Below are 19,356 nucleotides of genomic sequence, written 5' to 3'. Positions count from 1 at the left end.
TTAGGGCCTGGGACCACTAGGGTGTTGTTATTTATAGACCTTGAGGCTCTCCGTGGGGCATACCAGGAGAGCATCCTCTGTGTTTAAGGGTGTCAGCTCTTGAGCTGCTTTCAACTGGAGACGCTGGGGACTTAACCTGGGACACACTATGCACAAAACATGCGGTCTGCCGAAGCCAAGGTCCACCACCGTTGGACGGCTACAACTTCACTTGCCGGCACCAAGCTCATGTGTGAACCATTGGGGGAGTTCCAGCCCCGCCCCACCCCAGCCAACACAGAGATGCCATGTCAGAGATGTGCTATGCAGAGGGCTCGTTTCCCCTTTACCTCTATTGGAATGTAATCCAAAAACATCGAGTCCGACATGAAGACAATCTTGCTCCGGGGAATGCCGCCAAGGATGAGCACGGGGGCTTGTCCGTAAGTGTACCACAAGGGACGCGATGGGTCTCTCAGTTGCAGGACATTCTTCAAAGAATCTAGCTGTGCTTGGTAAGAAGGGACCAGAGAGGAGAGTCTGTCTATCACACCAAAGCCACTGCGGACCAACAGATACCTTCTACAGAATCCAAGGGTAAAACTTCATGGGGACCGTGCCAGGCCCCACCCGTAAGGGCAGAGGCAGGGAGTGTCATGGACTGGCTGGATGCAGAGGAGCGGTGGGAGGCTCAGAGCCAGGGGATGGGTGGTGGGACGATGATGAGTGGTCAGAGGAAGAAGATTGCGGGGAGGAGGTGCCGGAGGCTAGAGGGGCAACAGGGTTTAGTGAGCAGGAAGAGTCTGTTCCAGAGTAGAGTTCAGACTCTGAGGCTGAAGCAGAGGCTGGAGAGGAGGGGGGTCAAGAAGCTGCAGAAGAATCTAGGGAATCTCCGCCACACACACACTGCAACCAGCTCCCCGCCTCGCCCCCCAGTCTCTAAGAATATGCAGAGAGATGATAAGAGCAGGCTGCAGAGTTTTTACTGCTACTGTCACTAGGAGCCAGTGCATGATTATAAAGTAAGTAAATCTAAGTTTCAAACTTACTTTGCAAGCTGTTGCCCGATTCTTTGTTTAGCAGGGTAAGGAAGAGGAAGCCAGCTTACTTCATAGCTGGACTTGCTCAAAAGGAGACTTTGCAGCCTAATTCCTATGCTTTTCTGCTACCAAAGATGGGATCCTAAAACTCTGTTTAACCCCCACAGGCAAATGCAGCCACATCTACAGACTGCAAGTAGCAGTGGTTAGCAGGCTGTAAGGCCACTTGAGATCGCTACCAACCCCAGCATTTTACCTTTTCTCCAATCTTGATCTTCACCTCATTTTGAACAATTCCCACATAGCCATTGATATTTATGGCAAACCTATACATAAGGAGAAAATGAATATATGTGTTTTCTTTTGCTACATTTATATACTTTTTCTTAAAAGCTGTCAATTCCATTCAAAATACCGTAATGGTTTGCTGTCAGAGAGACTTGATACAAAAGGGGGGGGGGAACTAGCCAGTTCAATTACCAACACATTCATGTAATTGTTACATAATGGCCAAATGGAACTGTCAGTCCAGGAAACAGTTCTGGGAGGGGAGGAGCCACACGGCAGTCGGCTCCAGCCAGGAGGATGGAACAGGCCTCGCTGTGTCCCCTTGGCCCATAGACACAGCCAGGTGGAACTGTCACTGGTAGAAGATGGTTCTAGTTCTGCTGAGCTGATCAAGAGAGCATTGCTGCCAGTTCTCTTTCTGTAATAGATTGACGGTTTCAGGTTTTGCTTTGTTTTAGGTTTCATTCAAAATATGGCACAAGCAAGATACTGGCACGCGTGAAAATGTTCTTGCTGGGTCTACAAACTAGAAACGTATCCCTCACCTTCTGTTTTTCACAGGGAGGCCGATGCCGTTGCTCTCCACCAACACATCCAACACAACAGTGCCGTTCAAGAAGGGCATCGGCGTGAACCAGCACATTTGGCAAACTTCCTCACTGTCGCAATTTGCTGGAGGCAGAGAAGGCATGGAAAGGTCAAACGGTAAAGGACCCCTGGACGGTTAAGTCCAGTCAAAGGCGACTATGGAATGTGGCGCTCACCTCACTTCAGATCGAGGGAGCCGGCATTTGTCCACAGACAGCTTTCTGGGTCATGTGGCCAGCATGACTAAACTACTGGTGCACGGAGGAACATGACGGAAGCCAGAGCACACGGAAACACTGTTTTGCTTCCTGCCACAGCAGTACCTATTTCTCTACTTGCAGTGGTATGCAGTGGTATGCACTGGTAGGTTAGCAGAAGCTGGGACAGAGCAATGGGAGCTCACCCCATTGTGCAGATTTGAACCACCAACCTTCTGATCGGCAGGCCCAAGAGGCTCAGTGGCAGAGCAGGAATCCCCTCCAAAAGCCTAAACAGAGGGAGGACTAGAAGTGGGAAGAGGCTACATCCCTGTAAATGCCTGCTCAACCCAGTGCTAGAGGCAGGATCATACACATGTTGGTGGAAGAGTGAGACAAAATATTATCCGCTATTTACATAAGTTAGGTGTTTGGATGTGATTCTTGTTCTGACTTCTGCCAATACATACACACACAGAGAGAGAGACACATTTGGAGGCAACGGGGAAATGAGCTATTATCATCCAAGGCAGAAAATCCAACTGCTGCCTTCCCTTCTGCCAATTAACCTACAATGCAATCTATGAAGAGGTTCCCCAATGCAAGCTTAGAGAATTCACAAGTGAATTTACTGGGTCCAATCTGTCTGCTTAGTTATGGCCATTAGTGGCATCCAAAATTTGCTCTCTGAAGCCCAAAAATTCCGAAGGGAGCAAAGCTCCTCAAAAGGAAGCTTCTCTTTCATGAGGTACTTCCTTGTGTGCTTCCTGCTTCCGCACTGCCTCTTGGGGATGACATGCTGAAATACCTTTATCCCTATACGGAGCAGCCCTCATTTCGATCTGCAGCTGCTCCTGTTTCTGACGCACAGGGTGGACGGGTTCTGAAAAAGTGACAGTCACAATCGGCCTCAGTCCAGTGTAGTGACCTGTCCGAATAGCCCATTCTGAGTTCTGGAAGGAGGAAAGAAGTTTGTTGACCCAGAGCCCTTGTCACAAAATCACTCTAGTGTCACTTGCCTGTGCTGACTCAATCCAAGCAGACGTCTGTCAACTATTACATTAGTGTTGCGACTTACAGGGGAGAGAAGATGCCAGATTTTGTCGGTGTTTGATGATACAGTCAACACACACAATTGCCTCATTACGTAAATCATGTTCAGAATACCACAACACACACGTAACTGGCTGTAAAGCAACATAACATTATATATACTAAAACTGTAATTGTCATATCAAAAAAATGCAAAGCACAGCTCCTGATGGCAATAACATGTTGTTGTTGTTTAGTCGTTCAGTCGTGTCCGACTCTTCGTGACCCCATGGACCAGAGCACGCCAGGCACTCCTGTCTTCCACTGCCTCCTGCAGTGATATGTTATCCCGCAATAACATATCATATTACTATTAACCTTCTATATGTTTTTATTGTCGTAAAGTCCAAGGACAGTCAAGTCCAAAGATTGTCAAGTCCAACGATTACAATGTACAGTTCCTGTTGGCAATGCCATTTCATACTGATATCTTCCTTCTGCATAGTCCTATGTCTTGAGAGTGTAACAAACAGAACTACTTAGTAACAATAAGGCAGCTGATGATAGACCAGTTTTCAGGATACACTCTTGTTTCGCCCATTGGGGCTTCTTCAGCAACAAAGTTTCCAGGAGATTTTTTAGTTTGGAAAAGAATAGTTTATAACCCAAAAGCGTTTGAAATGAGATATGAAATTAAGCCAGAAATGAATGAAATGGAACAAGGGACTGGAAAAATGAAGAAAGAAGAAAAGTGGGTTGTTATTATGGAGGGAATGTTCAAATAATTCTTTTTATGTAACTGACAAGACACAGAGTAAGAAGCCCTTTTTCTTTTCCTATCCAGTCACTTACCCAGGGTTTGGTTTTCTTGGAATAAGAGACAGCGGAGACCGTGGTTTCTTTATGACATGTGGTTTATTAACACACATATGCAACCTAAACCTACAGTGGAGGGGCTCGCAGCATTAACACCCCAAGTGGTCTTGTTTCTCCCATAGACACAGCCTTGGATTCCAGCAGAAATCAAGAATGGCTCCGACTCCCTGGCTTATGCCAGCAGCCTGCTTCTAGCCCAGCTCTCTCTCACACACAACTATCCTGGCTTTTGTCTGTCTTACTGGCAGCCAAATAAGAGAGGGGCACCCATCCATTTGTCCTCTGGCACAGAGCAGCTTCCTTTGTTATACAAAGGACCATACCGAGTTGGCAACTATGAGCCTTGTCTGGCTAATTCAGCAATGGAATCCTCCATTAGATTTTAATCCTTGGTGGAACCAGGACCCCAGGAATTACAAAGGACTAGGGCATCAGGCAGGCTGACCTCACCTCCCCCCCCCCAAAAAAAAACCCTCACAAGATTATCACGCATCTCAGCAACAGATGAAACAGCAAAGCCACTTTAAAGCAGTGGCTTAAAACAAGTTTATGTCCATAGTGCAGATCTGTCCATTGCTGAAGCAACAGGGGAACAAGGGAAAGTGCCCCTCAATTACAATGTGTAAGTATCCCTTGCCCTCACAAAGCATGTGGCTCTTCTCTTACCTGAAGTGTGCAGCTCAGATTAATTTTCAGGTAGTATGGAAATCCCAGGTATTTCTGTAAAAAGAGACAGTTATTTCAATAGCTCTTTTCACTTGAAGAGTAATAAGCTGAAAGTTCTGGTTGACTGATATACCAGTGGAGCTAACAGCAGCCCTGAATAAAACGGTTGATTTAATAAATAAACCAAAGTAACTGAGATCTTAAGGGATTCAAGCACTTGTGCCTGTTAGGAATTACTAGAAGCTCCAGATTTATACACTGCTGTGGTGAGCTGGTCAGGTCTGCAGTTTGAGAGGGTCTCACAACTGGGATCTCCCCCTAAACTCTAGGTTGACGCTACCCACAAAGGCAGCCCATTGGTTCCCTCCATTATAAAAGCTTCCAAGTCAGGCTTGGTCTTTGCCTGGGATGCAATCAGCCCTGGCCTCTTCTGTTAAGCCTAGACTTTTGAGGATGTGTGTGACTGCTGTTTGTCTGATTTCCCTTCAGCCCTTGGTTCTAGGGGCTCTCTAAGTGACCTCTTGCCCACCCTCCTAACAGCTCCAGCTCAAGAGCCATGGAACCCAAAGAGCCCTTGCTAGTCACGGAAGGAAAGGAAGATCTCCTCTCCCGCACCCAGGCATGTTGTACTCACTGCATTTTTGTCATCAGGGTCTATAGCTGAGTCTGTGAGTTCCTTGAAGATCTCAGCCACCCTTTTAATTTCCCGCTGGGTAAAGAAAATCTTTCGGTCGCTCCCAAGGTCAGCAAAATCGTTGACTACAGCTACCCATTTGCAATCTGATGCAAATAGATGTTTCATGCACAGGAAAACAAGGGACAAGGTAGCTGCGAAAAGTTGCCACATCACAGATGCTCCTTGCAAAGGAACCTGCCAAAACAGCAACAACAATCCCCTACCTTTTTAATTAACCCTTTTATGCAGGTGTTCTAAATACAGTGGTGCCCCGCAAGACGAATGCCTCGCAAGACGGAAAACCCGCAAGATGAAAGGGTTTTCCGTTTGCAGAGGCGCTTCGCAGGACGAATTTCCCTATGGGCTTGCTTCACAAGACGAAAAATGACGAAAAAATTTGAATTTTTTTTTTTTTTTGCTCCAAAACCCCTTATTTTGAATCGCTAAGCTGCTAAAAGCATTTTAGCAGCAAAACCGCTAATCCCCCACCCCTTAAAAAGCCGTTTTTAGCCCTTAAATCGCCAATAGCGCTAATAGCGCTACTCCGTCAATGGGCTTGCTTCGCAAGACGAAAAAACCGCAAGACGAAAAGACCCACGGAACGGATTCTTTTCGTCTTGCGAGGCACCACTGTAAGCAATCCTCTTCCCAATATTCTATCTAACCTAAGAGGGGGCTTTCCACAGAGGGACTGGCTTGATATTTCATGGTAAGCTTCAAAGGAGTCAAAAAAGCATATTGAAGTCTTACGTGAATCCTGTCCTTTGAATACACACCTTTGCTTTCTCCTGTGTTAGTGAATAGCTGCTATTCACCCCAGAGGAACATACTGGCAAGTGCTGCACAGAAGGCAAAACCAGTCGGTTCTGGGCTGTTAGCCTTCCTCTAGGATTCCACAAAGGAAGAAACATGTCACATGGCCCTTTTCGCTTGGCTGGTTTTTGCCTTAACCTCTTGTGTGTAGTAACAGGCACACACCTTTGTCTCCTGAGATAGGTGAATGCCAACCTTTCCACTCTAGAAACTGTGCTCAGGGCAGTTTCCAAAGACTTAAAAATTGCCAAGTAAATAGAAACAATAAACAACACAACTGGCCTTCTCCTTTTGTGGATAAGGAGCTGATTAACAGGAATCAAAGGACGAATTAATGGACAGTTCTCCCATTGGAAGGATGTAGAATGGAGTCCCCCAAGGATTGGTAGTGGGACCTGTGCTTTTTAACTTGTTCGTAAATGATTGCAAATTAGGGTGAACGGTTAGGGGCCAAATTTTCCTGATAATACTAAATTGTTCAGAGCAGTTAAAACAAAAAGTGAAGAGCTCCAAAAGAACCTATATGAACTGTAGGAATGGGTGGTAAAATGGCAAATGCAATTCAGTGTAAACAAGTCTGAAGTGATGCACATTGGAACAAAAAAATTCTTCATTTTACTTATACCTTCATGGGGTCTGAACTGGCAGTGTCTGACCAAGGACTGATAGCTTGATAAAGATGGTGACCCTGTGTGCAGCAGCTGTGAAAAGGGCAAATTCTAATTTTGAGACCAATAGAAAATAAATTAAAAATGAAACTGACTTTCTAATAATGTTGGTATACAAATCTATGGGGCAATGGCATTTGGAATTATTATTATTAATTATTATTATTATTAATACACCGCCCATCTGTCTGGCTTACCCCCGCCACTCTGGATGGCTTCCAACAAAGATTATAAATACATTAAAACAGTCATTAAAAAATTCCCTAAAGAGGGCTGCCTTCAGATGTCTTCTAAAAGTCAAGATAACATGTTCCAGATAGCCTCACTTCAAAAAGCTTATGGTAGAGATTGAAAAAAGTTCAGAAAAGAACTACAGTGGTGCCCCGCAAGACGAAATTAATTCGTTCTGCGAGTTTTTTCGTTCTACGAGTTTTTTCATCTTGTGAAGCACCACTGCATTTAAACACTTGACAACGGCGGGGAGGGGCGGGGAGAAGCAGGACGTTAATTCACGGGCTGACTGACTTTGCAGCGAGCGTGGCACGGAAGAGGAGACTCTGGAGGAGGAATGCTGCTGGCGGGGGTAGGAGAAAGGCGAGAGGGGCCGACGCGGCTCCCCCATTCAATCGGCGGGGAAGCGGGGGGGGAACAAACCGCTCCTCCGCGAGCCGCCGAGCCGCGGCCACTTAGTGGGCACGGTCGGCCAGTGACGTCCCGCTCACTTGATCGCAGGCACAAGCGTGCGTGCGTGCGTGCAGTGTGCATCGCCATGACACGAGAGGCAGGGCCGTTTCGTCTTGCGAAGCAAGCCCATAGGGAAATCCGTCTTGCGAAGCACCTCAGAAAACGAAAAACTCTTTCGTCTTGCGAGTTTTTCGTCTTCCGAGGCATTTGTCTTGCGAGGTACCACTGTACCAAGGGGGTGGAGCAACTCCCCTGTGAGGATAGGGTTCAGCATTGGGGGGTTCAGTCTGGAGGAAACAAGTAAGAGGCAACATGATAGAACTACTTAAAATTATCTCTCATAACATGTCACGAGTCCCAGAGTGGGGATGGGCTCAGGAGTAGAGTGGCAGACTAAGACACATGAGGAGAAAAGGATGGTGGGAGAGGGAGGCCTGAGACCAGGGAGCAAAGGCAAGGTAGGCACATCCCTCTCCCAGAGCTGCTCTGGATGGGGGAAGCAGGACTTTCACCTCCATTCTTCCCTGCTGAGTGGAGAAGTGTGGAAATAGTAGTTGGCTGATGCCCTCGCCAGGTTCTGAGAGTGGAGGAACCAGAGTCAGAAAGCAAAGGCACAGCCGGGTCACCCAGGTCCCAGAAACACTCAGCACTGGGAGCAGATGCATCCATTAGGATATAGTGAACATCTGCACATTCAGGTTTCACAAGGTATGAGTTTCACGAGATTGGGCTCGACTTGCCCAGTCTTTACAAGCTTGGCAGGTGGGCATGCCACCCCATGAAATGGACACCATTGCTTCCACGTACAGTGGTACCTCGGGCTACATATGCTTCAGGTTACATACACTTCAGGTTACAGACTCCGCTAACCCAGAAATAGTGCTTCAGGTTAAGAACTTTGCGTCAGGATGAGAACAGAAATTGTGCTCTGGCAGCGTGGCAGCAGCAGGAGGCCCCATTAGCTAAAGTGGTGCTTCAGGTTAAGAACAGTTTCAGGTTAGGAACGGACCTCCGGAACGAATTAAGTACTTAACCCGAGGTACCACTGTATTCCGCTATGTACGGCTGCTCTTGAATGTCTATGAATGTATATAAAATAATACACAACACAATCTCTGGAATCTTTATGGGGGCCTGGCTTTGGGGGCTTTAACAATCAGGTCCTGTACTTTGTCATTTACCCTCCTTGGTGCCTTGCTGTAGTATCCTGAAAAGGATCACTTGAAGGTACCGTATTTTTCGCTCTATAAGACGCACCAGACCACAAGACGCACCTAGTTTTTGGAGGAGGAAAACAAGAAAAAAAATATTCTGAATCCCAGAAGCCAGAACAGCAAGAGGGATTGCTGCGCAGTGAAAGCAGCAATCCCTCTTGCTGTTCTGGCTTCTGGGATAGCTGCGCAGCCTGCATTCACTCCATAAGACGCACACACATTTCCCCTTACTTTTTAGGAGGGGAAAAGTGAGTCTTATAGAGCAAAAAATACAGTAATTCCATGGTTGTCATGGAGGCCTGGAAGTCCTCCCAATAGGGTGGCCTTGCCCAGGATATTAAACCGCTCATTACAACCAGCTTGGGAGACTCCAATACCACATTCTCAATGCCTGTTTCAATCTGTTACATCTGGCATAAGCTCTGTTGTCTGTTTAATAACAAATGAAACCTGTCAAGCATAAAAAATTAGAAATTACTTGAAAGAAAACAAATAGGCCTAGGATTAAATTAAGTTATAATTAAATAAATGGGATTTAGAATGTTAAGAAAAGTGAATAAGATGGACTCGTTTAATAATGATATTGGAAAGCTGTTACTACAAGGAAACTCAGAAGGGAGGGACTTGAGGAAGTCAACTAAGATGCTTAAAAGGTTGGATTTGTGAAGAATTAAGTTTGTTGTTATTGTTTATCTGTTTATTGTTCTTTTTTCTCTCTCTCTCTTTTTTCTTTTTCTGTTTTTGGGTACCACTCTGCTTTGTGGTTTTTGTTATCAATGTGGAAATTCTAATAAAAATTTATTTTTTAAAAAAACCAAATCAAACCTGTCAAATAAACTTCTGCAGCAACTGAACTAGGTTGCCTGTGCCAGTGGTCTGCGTTTCCCACGCCTGGCATCACACGCCTAGCCTCTTGGCTGGTGACGTCACGGGGCCTCACGTAGACGCCTCCCTACTAGTGACGTCACCCTGGTGACGTTAAAAGCCAAACAGCTATTTCAAGACGCTATGCTTCCCAAAAGTTCTCCTCAGTCCTCGTACCTTCTCCCCCTCGCCGCCGCCGCCGCCCAAAAAAACCCCGCCTACATCGAGTCCCCCAAATTAGCGCCTCAGCGCCCCCACTTCAAACACCTCCGCTCGCTTCGCTCGGAGCCGTTACTCCGCTTCGCGCATGCGCTCCAAAAACCTTCCAGCCAATCGGGAACGGGGCCGTTGGTGCGTCGCCGACGCGCGCGCGCTCGCCGGCCTCGAGGCCGGTTGCCATGGAGACCGCGCGGGCGGCCGCCAAGCGAGGACGTCGCGCTGGGCTTTTGTGACAGCTGCTGCCGCGGCTCCTTCCCCTCCTCCTCCTCAGCCGGCTGCCGATTCATGGCAGCGGGAGTGACTGTGATGGCGGCGGCCGGAGGGCCGGTGCTGAACGGGGCGGACGCGGGCGCCGCGGGGCTGAAGGAGGCGGCGGGCATGTACGAGCAGCTGAGGGCCGAGTGGAACCGCAAGAACCTCAGCCTGAGCAAGTGCGGAGACTTGCTGGGCCGCCTCAAGGCAAGGGGGCCGGCGGGGGCGCTTGAAACGGGCAGGGGGCCCGAGAAACCGACGCGGGGGGGGGGGAGCCTGGAAACAGCCCCGCCGAGGGCGGCGCGGCGCCACTAGAAACCGCCCTGGAAGTGGGAAAGGGAGGCAAGGAGGGGAAGAGGGACCCCTGGCTGGGCCGCCGTCTCGAGGGCTGCAGGGAAAGCGTGGCCGGAGGGAGACTGCCATTTACAGTGAGGTGGTTAGTGGAAGCAGGCGCTGGGGAAAGGGGGCGAGGAAGGAGAATGGGAAGCCTTTGTTCCGCGAGAAGGTCGGGCAGAGAGAGCGGAAACCCGCGTCTGGGAGGCAGGGAGAGCCAGTGGTTTGCATCGAGGGGTGAAAAGCGGGGATTGGGGCATGAAATAGGGAAAACAGAGGGGGCGATCACCCATCCCTAAATATTGTGCATTAGAATGACAGAATCGTAGAGTTGGAAGGGACCCCCCGAGGTCATCCAGTCCAACCCCCTGCAATGCAGGAATCCCCGTGACTGCTTAAAATCCTCCCAAGGAAAGAGAGCCCACCAGCACTTGTGGTACAGCTCCTACTGTCAGGAAGTTCTTCCTGATGTTTAGCCCGCATGTCTCCAGACGGGAGTGGGAAAAACTCTGTGCCTGATCGCTGCCGGTCAGTGTGGGCAGTACTGAGCTAGATGGAGCAGAGGACCTCATTCCGCATCGGACAGTTTCCTGTGCCCCTGTTTGAGGTGGCTCTGTCCCGGCAAGCTCTGGGTGCCGGGCTCCTTTGCTGCCGGAAGAGGAGGCCAGTGACTCAGCGGAGATGTTGTTGCCTGAGCTGAAAACCTGTTTACGAGCCTCTCTCTCTTTCGGCTGAGTCAGGTCGCTGAGCCTTGCCGTGATTGAGGCAGTCCTTAACAGCATCCGGTCTCCAGCTGCAGCCAGCCAGCTGCCTCAATGGAGATTTCAAACAAAACAATTTGGCACAGCATCATAGCTGTCAACCTTCCCTTTTTTTGCGGCAAATTCCCTTATTCCAGCACCGTTTCCCGCTGCTATCCCGGATTGTTAGATATCCCGTAGACTTTCCCCGGGACAGGTGAGGCTGCTGATCCCTTGTTTTCGAGGCTGCTGATCCCTTATTTTCAAATCTGAAAGTTGACAGCCATGCACAGCATTCATGCACTATCCCAAAAGCATCATATAACAAGGGTACACAGCAGGGTTGGGAAAGGCGAGAGCCTGCAGTTGTTGGTTTTGGACTTCAACTCCCATCATCCCATTATTATTATTATTATTATTATGTATTGAATTTGTTAGTCACTTTATCTTGCCCAGAATGACCCAAAGTGACTTACAGACAGACAAGCAAACATACCATAAAAAGCCACATAGGTACATTAAAACCGAGAGAGAAAGAAATACACTAAAAACATCCCACCCACTTCTAGAAAGACCACAGATAGTTAAATGCCAAAGGCCTGATTATAAAGCTTTTTCCTGGTGCCTAATCCTTGCCCATCAGCCATGGTTTCTGGGTCTGATGAGAACTGGAGTCTTAACAACTTTTGAATGGTTGCGGCCTCTCTGGTACTAGAGTGACTGGGGAAACTCAGCCAGATGGTCAAGGAATAAATAATATTGTTATTATGCTTCTAAGGTTGGAATGCTCCCTTCCTTCCTTAGCTGATCGCCATTGACAGCTCCCGGCTCCCTGAATTTGTCCAATTCTTCATTTTTTCAAGCCACCAGCCATCAGTAGTAAGATGTTAAGTCAGACTGCAATAGCTCTAAACCAGGCTTTGGCAACCCTGTGCCCACCAGGTGTTAGAGCTCTCATCAGCCCCAGCAGTAACCTATCTCTCCCTCTCTCTGCTCTGTTCCAGTTAGCTCTGCTTGAACTCAACTTTCTGCCCACAACAGGCACAAAACTGACTAAACAGCAGCTTATCTTGGCAAGTGAGTATAATCCTACCCATGCACAAGGGTAATTTAAAGAATGCATCTTCACCTGTCCCTCAGACTTGGGAGAAAGTGACAAAATCACACTGTGGGCAAAGGAAAAGAGCAAGAAAGCTCTTGACGAGACTTTCCCCTTCTCTATGTACCATTATTAAGGGACACAGGTGGCGCTGTGGGTTAAAGCCTCAGCACCTAGGACTTGCCGATCGAAAGGTCGGCGGTTCGAATCCCCGCGGTGGGGTGCGCTCCCGTCGTTTGGTCCCAGCGCCTGCCAACCTAGCAGTTCGAAAGCACCCTCGGGTGCAAGTAGATAAATAGGGACCGCTTACCAGCGGGAAGGTAAACGGCGTTTCCCTGTGTTGCGCTGGCTCGCCAGATGCAGCTTGTCACGCTGGCCACGTGACCCGGAAGTGTCTTCGGACAGCGCTGGCTCCCGGCCTATGGAGTGAGATGAGCGCACAACCCTAGAGTCTGACAAGACTGGCCCGTATGGGCAGGGGTACCTTTACCTTTATGTACCATTATTTGTTGGTTTGTTGTGTTTTAAGCTCTGCCTCATATTATTTGTTTATTTGGGAGTTTTTGTACCTCACCCACTAACTGAAGTTTACAGTATGTTTTAAACACGACAAAATGGACAATGATACAGGAGTCACTACAGCAGGGGGGCAAAGGTGTATATTAGCTTTCTCCCCTTGTCCCCTGATGTTCCCACAAATGCCATTGTGTCGCTGAGTCTCCTGCCTTGGAACCAACAATTGAAGCAGCAAAATATTAGTCCCATACAGGCCAGAACTTCCTCACTGCATGGCTGCTGCTGCTGCTGTCTCTCACAGCCCCTGGTCCTGGTGGCAGATGCAGGAGGTGCTGGTGGAGTAGAGATGTTGTAGGCCTCCCTCCCAGTTCTTATATGAGCCACCTAGAATCATAGAGTTGGAAGGGACCCAGAGCGCAGTGGCATAGCGTGGGGGGTGCAGGGGGGGGCCGGCCGCACCGGGCGCAGCATCGGGGGGGGGCGCGCTTGCACTCGCAGCTCTCTGCCCCTACCTGGCTCACTCACTCTCTCTCACTGCAGTGCTGGCTGTGCGAATCCGATCCGAGCCGCCGGGTCGCCGCCCACTGTGGAGGGGAGGGTGCCAGGCGTGCGGTGCGGAGAGAGAGCGAGGGACTATCTGGGGGAGGGACAGTCCAGCGGGGGGGGGGCGCAAATTACTTGCCTTGCCCCGGGTGCTGACAACCCACGCTACGCCACTGCCAGAGCGTCATCTAGTCCAGCCCTCTGCAATTTAGGAATCTCAACTAAAGCATCCTTGACAGATGGCCATCCAACATCTGCTTAATAACCTCCCAAGGAAGAAGAGTCCACAGCCTCTCGAGGGAATCTGTTCCACTGTTGAACAGCTCTTACTGTTAGAAATCTGTTAGTAATCTTCGCCAGACTTGAAGGCAAGATACCAGCTTGATCAGCTTGCTGTGCTCTAACATTGCAACTCCTCTGCTTGTTGTTGCTAATGCTCTGCCCCTCATTTCCCTTCTTGCCCCGCAAGGAGATATTCTAGAAATCGGAGCACAGTGGAGTATCTTGAAGAAAGACATCCCATCTTTTGAGAGGTACATGGCCCAGCTGAAGTGCTACTATTTTGATTACAAGTAAGTATCCCTGGGTGGCGCTGTGGGTAAAAGCCTCAGCACCTAGAGCTTGCCGATCGAAAGGTCGGCGGTTCGAATCCCCGCGGCGGGGTGCGCTCCCGCTGTTCGGTCCCAGCGCCTGCCAACCTAGCAGTTCGAAAGCACGTCAAAGTGCAAGTAGATAAATAGGGACCGCTTACTAGCGGGAAGGTAAACGGCGTTTCCGTGTGCGGCTCTGGCTCGCCAGAGCAGCGATGTCATGCTGGCCACGTGACCCGGAAGTGTCTCCGGACAGCGCTGGCCCCCGGCCTCTTAAGTGAGATGGGCGCACAACCCTAGAGTCTGTCAAGACTGGCCCGTATGGGCAGGGGTACCTTTACCTTTAAGTATCCCTGCCTTGAACCCTTTCAGATAATTGTTTTACTCATCAGGGTTTTTATCCCCAAACCCAACTCTGATGTTTTTCAGGAATTTTTTAAAATAATTTTTCCTCAATGAAACAAAAACCCCATAATTCCTCTGATGTGCGGGGGATGGGAGCACCGTGGGGTGGGGCAGCAGAAGAGGCAAAATCATTCCTTTGGCTCAAATGATCTATTGCTCCTGTGCCTTTTCGGGTGTCTCTGGCTAAAGCACTCCGTAACACAAATTCAGCATCTCTCTCTTCCCCCCTCAGAGATGAGTTACCGGAGTCAGCCTACAAGCATCAGCTGCTGGGCTTGAACCTTCTCTTCCTGCTGTCTCAGAACCGGGTCGCAGAGTTCCACACTGAGCTTGAAAGGCTGCCAGCCAAGGACATTCAGACCAACGTCTACATCAAGCACCCTGTATCTTTGGAGCAGGTGACGCCTCTCCTCTCCTCTTTGCTTTTCTCCTTCCCAGGCCCTGTGAATAAGTGCTTAACTAGCAAAGTGCCCTTAACTGGGTAGAGAGGAGGTATATTTAGTTATTTTCCCTGTTCTGTGCCCCCTACCTCCCCCAGGTAAGCAATGGAATATAGCAATTTTCTAATGCAGCTATAAAAGGACCAGGTGCGCAGCCTGGGAGTCATTCTGGACTCACAGCTGTCCATGGAGGCACAGGTTAATTCTGTGTCCAGGGCGGCTGTCTACCAGCTCCACCTGGTACGCAGGCTAAAAGACCCTACCTGCCCGCAGACTGTCTTGCCAGAGTGGTTCATGCTCTAGTTATCGCCGCTTGGACTACTGCAATGCACTCTACGTGGGGCTACCTTTGAAGGTGACCCGGAAACTGCAATTAATCCAGAATGCGGCAGCTAGACTGGTGACTGGGAGTAGCCGCCGGGACCACATAACACCAGTCCTGCGAGATCTGTATTGGCTCCCAGTACATTTCCGAGCACAATTCAAAGTGTTGGTGCTGACCTTTCAAGCCCTAAACGGCCTTGGTCCTGTATACCTGAAGGAGCGTCTCCACCCCCATCGTTCAGCCTGAGGTCCAGCGCCGAGGGCCTTCTGGCGGTTCCCTCATTGCGAGAAGTGAGGTTACAGGGAACCAGACAGAGGGCCTTCTCGGTAGTGGCGCCCGCCCTGTGGAACACCCTCCCTTCAGATGTGAAGGAAATAAGCAGTTGTCCTATCTAAAAGACATCTGAAGGCAGCCCTGTTTAGGGAAGTTTTTAATATTTAATGCTGTACCGTTTGTAACATTTGATTGGGAGCCACCCAGAGTGGCTGGGGAGACTCAGCCAGATGGGCGGGGTATAAATAAATTATTATTATTATTATTATTATTATTATTATTATTATTAAACACAAAAGCACCTTCCAGTTGCATTTAAAAACTCTGCTTGTTTCTGGGAAGGTCTTTAGCTTAGAAGGAGGAGCACTTTCCCTTCATGCAAAGGGTCCTAAGTTCAATCAACTTGTTCTTGACAGTGTTGGCTGTACCGAGCAAGATGGGGCAATGCTCCAACTTCGTATGAGACACCTCCCTATATTCCTGTGCTCTATGAAACAAGGCTAAACTGCAGTCCTCGCAAGAGCGTTAAGTCTGAAAAGGCTGTGCTTCTTGTGGATACCAATCTTGGCTTTCCAAAACAGCAAGCCTTGTTCGTGGACCTTAAAAACCCGCTGTGGGAAGAAGCCCTGTATGGGAGGAGAAGGTTTTCCTGAGATAGCAGGGGGACCTAGGCCACCCATTCTAAAGCTGTGTGTGTAACTGAAACAATGACATATTCTCCCTAAGCGGTGTGCCAAAGGGTTAATAGAAAAGGTGGGTTGGATCCTGGAAAGGGAAGAGTTGAAGGTGAGGAGAGGGCTGCTGCTTTGGAGGAGTTGTGTGAGGGAGTTGCAGACATAACACAACAAAAACTAATGCAATACATTAATAATTGCATAAAACCAGCATTGGAAATTCGCCAGGGATGTTTTGCACCTGGCTATTGGGCCTTTGCAACCAGGTGAAGATGCCCCGGTGCCAGGCATCTTCACCATCTGGAGGCGCATGCCTGCGGATCCTTGGATCGTGACTCTTTTCACACACTTAACAGCACATCCTGTAGAATTCTATCCGTGATGTTTTATCAGCACAATCAGAACAAATTTCAGGAACCAAAAAGTCATATTTAAAAATAGGACTTTCCAGGTGCCTGGCCCCTGGTTTAAGGAGCCATTTGAGTTTCTAACACTGGATAAAACCTTATTAAGCCAACATGCTGTTCCAAAATTTTCAGTGACCACTTTCTTTCTGTTGTGTATTGATTGCTACATTATCAGTTGTATGTGCCTTTGGTCAGCTACCTTGAAAAGGTGACTAATAAATGGTTTATCTCTGTGATACTCTTCTTCTTTCCTCCTGCCTTAGTATCTGATGGAAGGCAGTTACAATAAAGTCTTCCTGGCAAAAGGCAACATCCCAGCAGAGAGTTACGCTTTCTTCATCGACATCCTGCTGGACACTGTCAGGTGGGTCGTGCTCTCTTAGCTCTCTCAGACTCGTTTTATAAACATGGGGTAAGGCCTTCTGCAAGGGCAGGTGATATTTCCTCTTGTGCACACCAGGAGTAAGAGTTATGAAATATATCCGCCATTGGTATTCCTCAAAAAAACACCCCCTATCAAAAGCCTGAGAAACTTGCCTCGTTCCCACCTAGTTGTCTCTGTGACACCATCCCATCCCTTTGTGGAATATGGTAGTTAATACAGACCAACACGGGTGGCGCTGTGGGTTAAACCACAGAGTCTAGGACTTGCCGATCAGAAGGTCAGCAGTTCGAATCCCCGCGACGGGGTGAGCTCCTGTTGCTCAGTCCCTGCTCCTGCCAACCTAGCAGTTTGAAAGCACGTCAGAGTGCAAGTAGATAGTGCAATCAGGAGGTACCGCTCCGGCAGGAAGGTAAACGGCGTTTCCGTGCGCTGCTCTGGTTTGCCAGAAACGGCTTAGTCATGCTGGCCACATGACCCGGAAGCTGTACGCCGGCTCCCTTGGCCAATAAAGCGAGATAAGCACCGCAACCCCAGAGTTGGCCACGACTGGACCTCACGGTCAGGGGTCCCTTTACCTTACAGACCAACACAGCAGCTGTGAGGATTCCTGAGTATATGTGATGTGCTTTAAACCCTATAGACCCTGTAACCTCACAGCCCAGCCATATCTTAAGCACCTTGAAATCCCCTATCAGTCTCAGTGGGAGAGAATTCAGCACCTCCTTACGTCTCCTCTTGACATCAGTGGGGCTTAACCCTGCTTAATAGCGGCCGTGTTGTGTGCCAAGAATTCCGTCTGGGTGACCTGCTTGTGTTCTGTTTTTCCCCTCCCACCCCAGGGATGAAATTGCCAGCTGCATTGAGAAGGCCTATGAGAAGATCCTGTTCAATGAGGCCACTCGCATGCTCTTCTTCACCCCCAAGAAGATGACAGACTATGCCAAGAAGGTGAGAATTTGAGTACAGACTTCCAGAGTTAGCATTAAATATATTACTTCTGGTAAATGAGCCGCTGGAGGGCCGTGGAAATTTGTGTACCGGGCTTTTTATACTCCTCTACCCATGTACTAGAGGGTGGCGCTGTGGCCTAAACCACAGAGCCTAGGGCTTGCCAATCAGAAGGTCGGTGGATTGAATCCCCACAATGGGGTGAACTCCCGTTGCTCAGTCCCTGCTCCTGCCAACCTAGCAGTTCAAAAGCAAGTCAAGTGCAAGTAGATAAATAGGTACCACTCCAGCGGGAAGGTAGGTGGCGTTTCCGTGTGCTGCTCTGGTTCGCCAGAAGCGGCTTAGTCATGCTGGCCACACGACCCAGAAGTTGTACACCGGCTCCCTCGGCCAATAAAGCGAAATGAGCGCCGCAACCCCAGAGTCATTCGCGACTGGACCTAATGGTCAGGGGTCCCTTTAACTTTACCCCTGTACTATCTGAAACCCAAGGATTGGTTGCCAGATGTGAAATATATTGGCACTATTTTTAGCTCTCCTACAAGGCCAAGATGAGGAAGGGACCTTTGCTGGGTTTTGTGGCATTGTTGTTTTAAAAAATAATCTCATTTAACATCCTCTTGCCCTTTTACAGCGAGGCTGGGTTCTAGGCCCAAACAGCCACTACTGTTTCACGGGCCAGCAGCAGAAGCCGGAAGATGCCACCATCCCTTCGACAGAGCTAGCCAAACAAGTTATCGAATATGCCCGGCAGCTGGAGATGATCGTCTAGCGGGCCCCCACCATGGGCTGGGACTGTGGGTTACTCTTCTCCCCCCCCCCCATTTTAGTATTTGTAATCCAGTTCCCATACAGCGGGCAGCCAATTTGCTTATATAGGAAGGGCGGGGGCTCTTTCGCCCCATCTTTTTCTCCTGGGATGCCAGAGTAAAAAATGTGCCTATCCCTGTGTCATTAACAGTTACATGGTTCCTTGGTGGAGAGATGTTCTGGATGTGAAAGGGAGGGGGGCTGGTGATTCATGGCCTTTTCTGACCCCAGAGGGGTGGAAATAGCCTATATTATTGCCTCCCCTCCCCTTTCCTTGCATCATAGACCAGCCTGTCATTTGCTAATTGTTCAAAATTAATGCCAGGAACCGGTTGCACTGGAAACAGATACTTTTCTCTGCTTTCTGGTCAGCGCAGGGTTAAACTGGCCTCCCAGAATTACGATCTGACTTTTGGTTTTGGTTTTTATTTGGTAACTTGCTGTCGCCTTTCGGTGCAAGCCACTTGCAAGGATTGACTGTAAGTTAAATAAACACAGTTTCTTCTACAAATGCAGTTTCCCAACGGTCATAAGTGCACTTGAAAGCTATTAATGCAGGAAGGCTCGACTAGTCAGACCCAACCAGGACATGAAGCAAAACCATAGTTTAGTAGTGTTTCAGGTATGAGTTTCCACGGCCACACAACCACTTCCATTTTATGCTAAGCAAGGGCTTGTCCATTTTGTCTGAACAAAATGTTCTAGATTTCCCTGCAGACATGCTGAAGAATGGAAGAGCAGGCTTGTTGTTTAACATTACAGCAGAATGGTCCCTATGACTTTGTTGAGCAGGGTGCCAGCAGTAATAGGGG

The 19,356-nt window shown here is 48.8% G+C and overlaps 2 protein-coding genes across 6 annotated transcripts in view; one reads left to right on the top strand and one right to left on the bottom strand.

The window, feature by feature from the left end:
* Nucleotides 1-9,955, bottom strand: part of CATSPERG (cation channel sperm associated auxiliary subunit gamma) — a 42,659-nt gene extending 32,704 nt beyond the window's left edge. Inside the window, exons 1-8 of one of the 5 annotated variants that reach the window (XM_083454833.1) lie at nt 9,547-9,682; nt 6,781-6,856; nt 5,301-5,537; nt 4,667-4,720; nt 2,901-3,045; nt 1,853-1,979; nt 1,276-1,345; nt 330-485 (exon numbers count right to left, since the gene is read on the bottom strand). In XM_083454833.1, coding sequence (XP_083310959.1) covers nt 330-485; nt 1,276-1,345; nt 1,853-1,979; nt 2,901-3,045; nt 4,667-4,720; nt 5,301-5,537; nt 6,781-6,786 — 795 coding nt within the window. In that variant the 5' untranslated portion in view covers nt 6,787-6,856; nt 9,547-9,682. Of the gene's footprint in view, nt 1-329; nt 486-1,275; nt 1,346-1,852; nt 1,980-2,900; nt 3,046-4,666; nt 4,721-5,300; nt 5,538-6,780; nt 6,857-9,546; nt 9,685-9,762 lie in introns of those variants that run through there. The other 4 variants (XM_083454836.1, XM_083454835.1, XM_083454834.1 and 1 more) reach the window with 4 other exon arrangements.
* PSMD8 (proteasome 26S subunit, non-ATPase 8) lies at nt 9,715-19,055 on the top strand. Its single transcript, XM_083455683.1, has 7 exons — nt 9,715-10,263; nt 12,134-12,206; nt 13,757-13,859; nt 14,515-14,680; nt 16,665-16,765; nt 17,626-17,734; nt 18,369-19,055. Exons 1-7 carry the CDS (start codon nt 9,730-9,732, stop codon nt 18,504-18,506), a joined length of 1,224 nt encoding a protein of 407 aa, XP_083311809.1. The 5' UTR covers nt 9,715-9,729; the 3' UTR covers nt 18,507-19,055.
* Nucleotides 19,056-19,356: the final 301 nt, after the last annotated feature.

This window comes from Podarcis tiliguerta, assembly GCF_965153285.1.
Source record: "Podarcis tiliguerta genome assembly, chromosome: 8".
NCBI classification, from domain to species: Eukaryota; Metazoa; Chordata; class Lepidosauria; order Squamata; family Lacertidae; genus Podarcis; species Podarcis tiliguerta.
This window is presented reverse-complemented; position numbering and strand designations above follow the sequence as displayed.

Excerpts from the sequence above, each read along its gene's own strand:
- PSMD8 (XM_083455683.1), top strand. The coding sequence starts at position 9,730 with ATGCTTCCCAAAAGTTCTCCTCAGTCCTCGTACCTTCTCCCCCTCGCC. Across the intron at positions 14,681-16,664 it reads ACCCTGTATCTTTGGAGCAG|TATCTGATGGAAGGCAGTTA; the intron begins GTGACGCCTCTC and ends CTCCTGCCTTAG. Across the intron at positions 17,735-18,368 it reads TGACAGACTATGCCAAGAAG|CGAGGCTGGGTTCTAGGCCC; the intron begins GTGAGAATTTGA and ends GCCCTTTTACAG.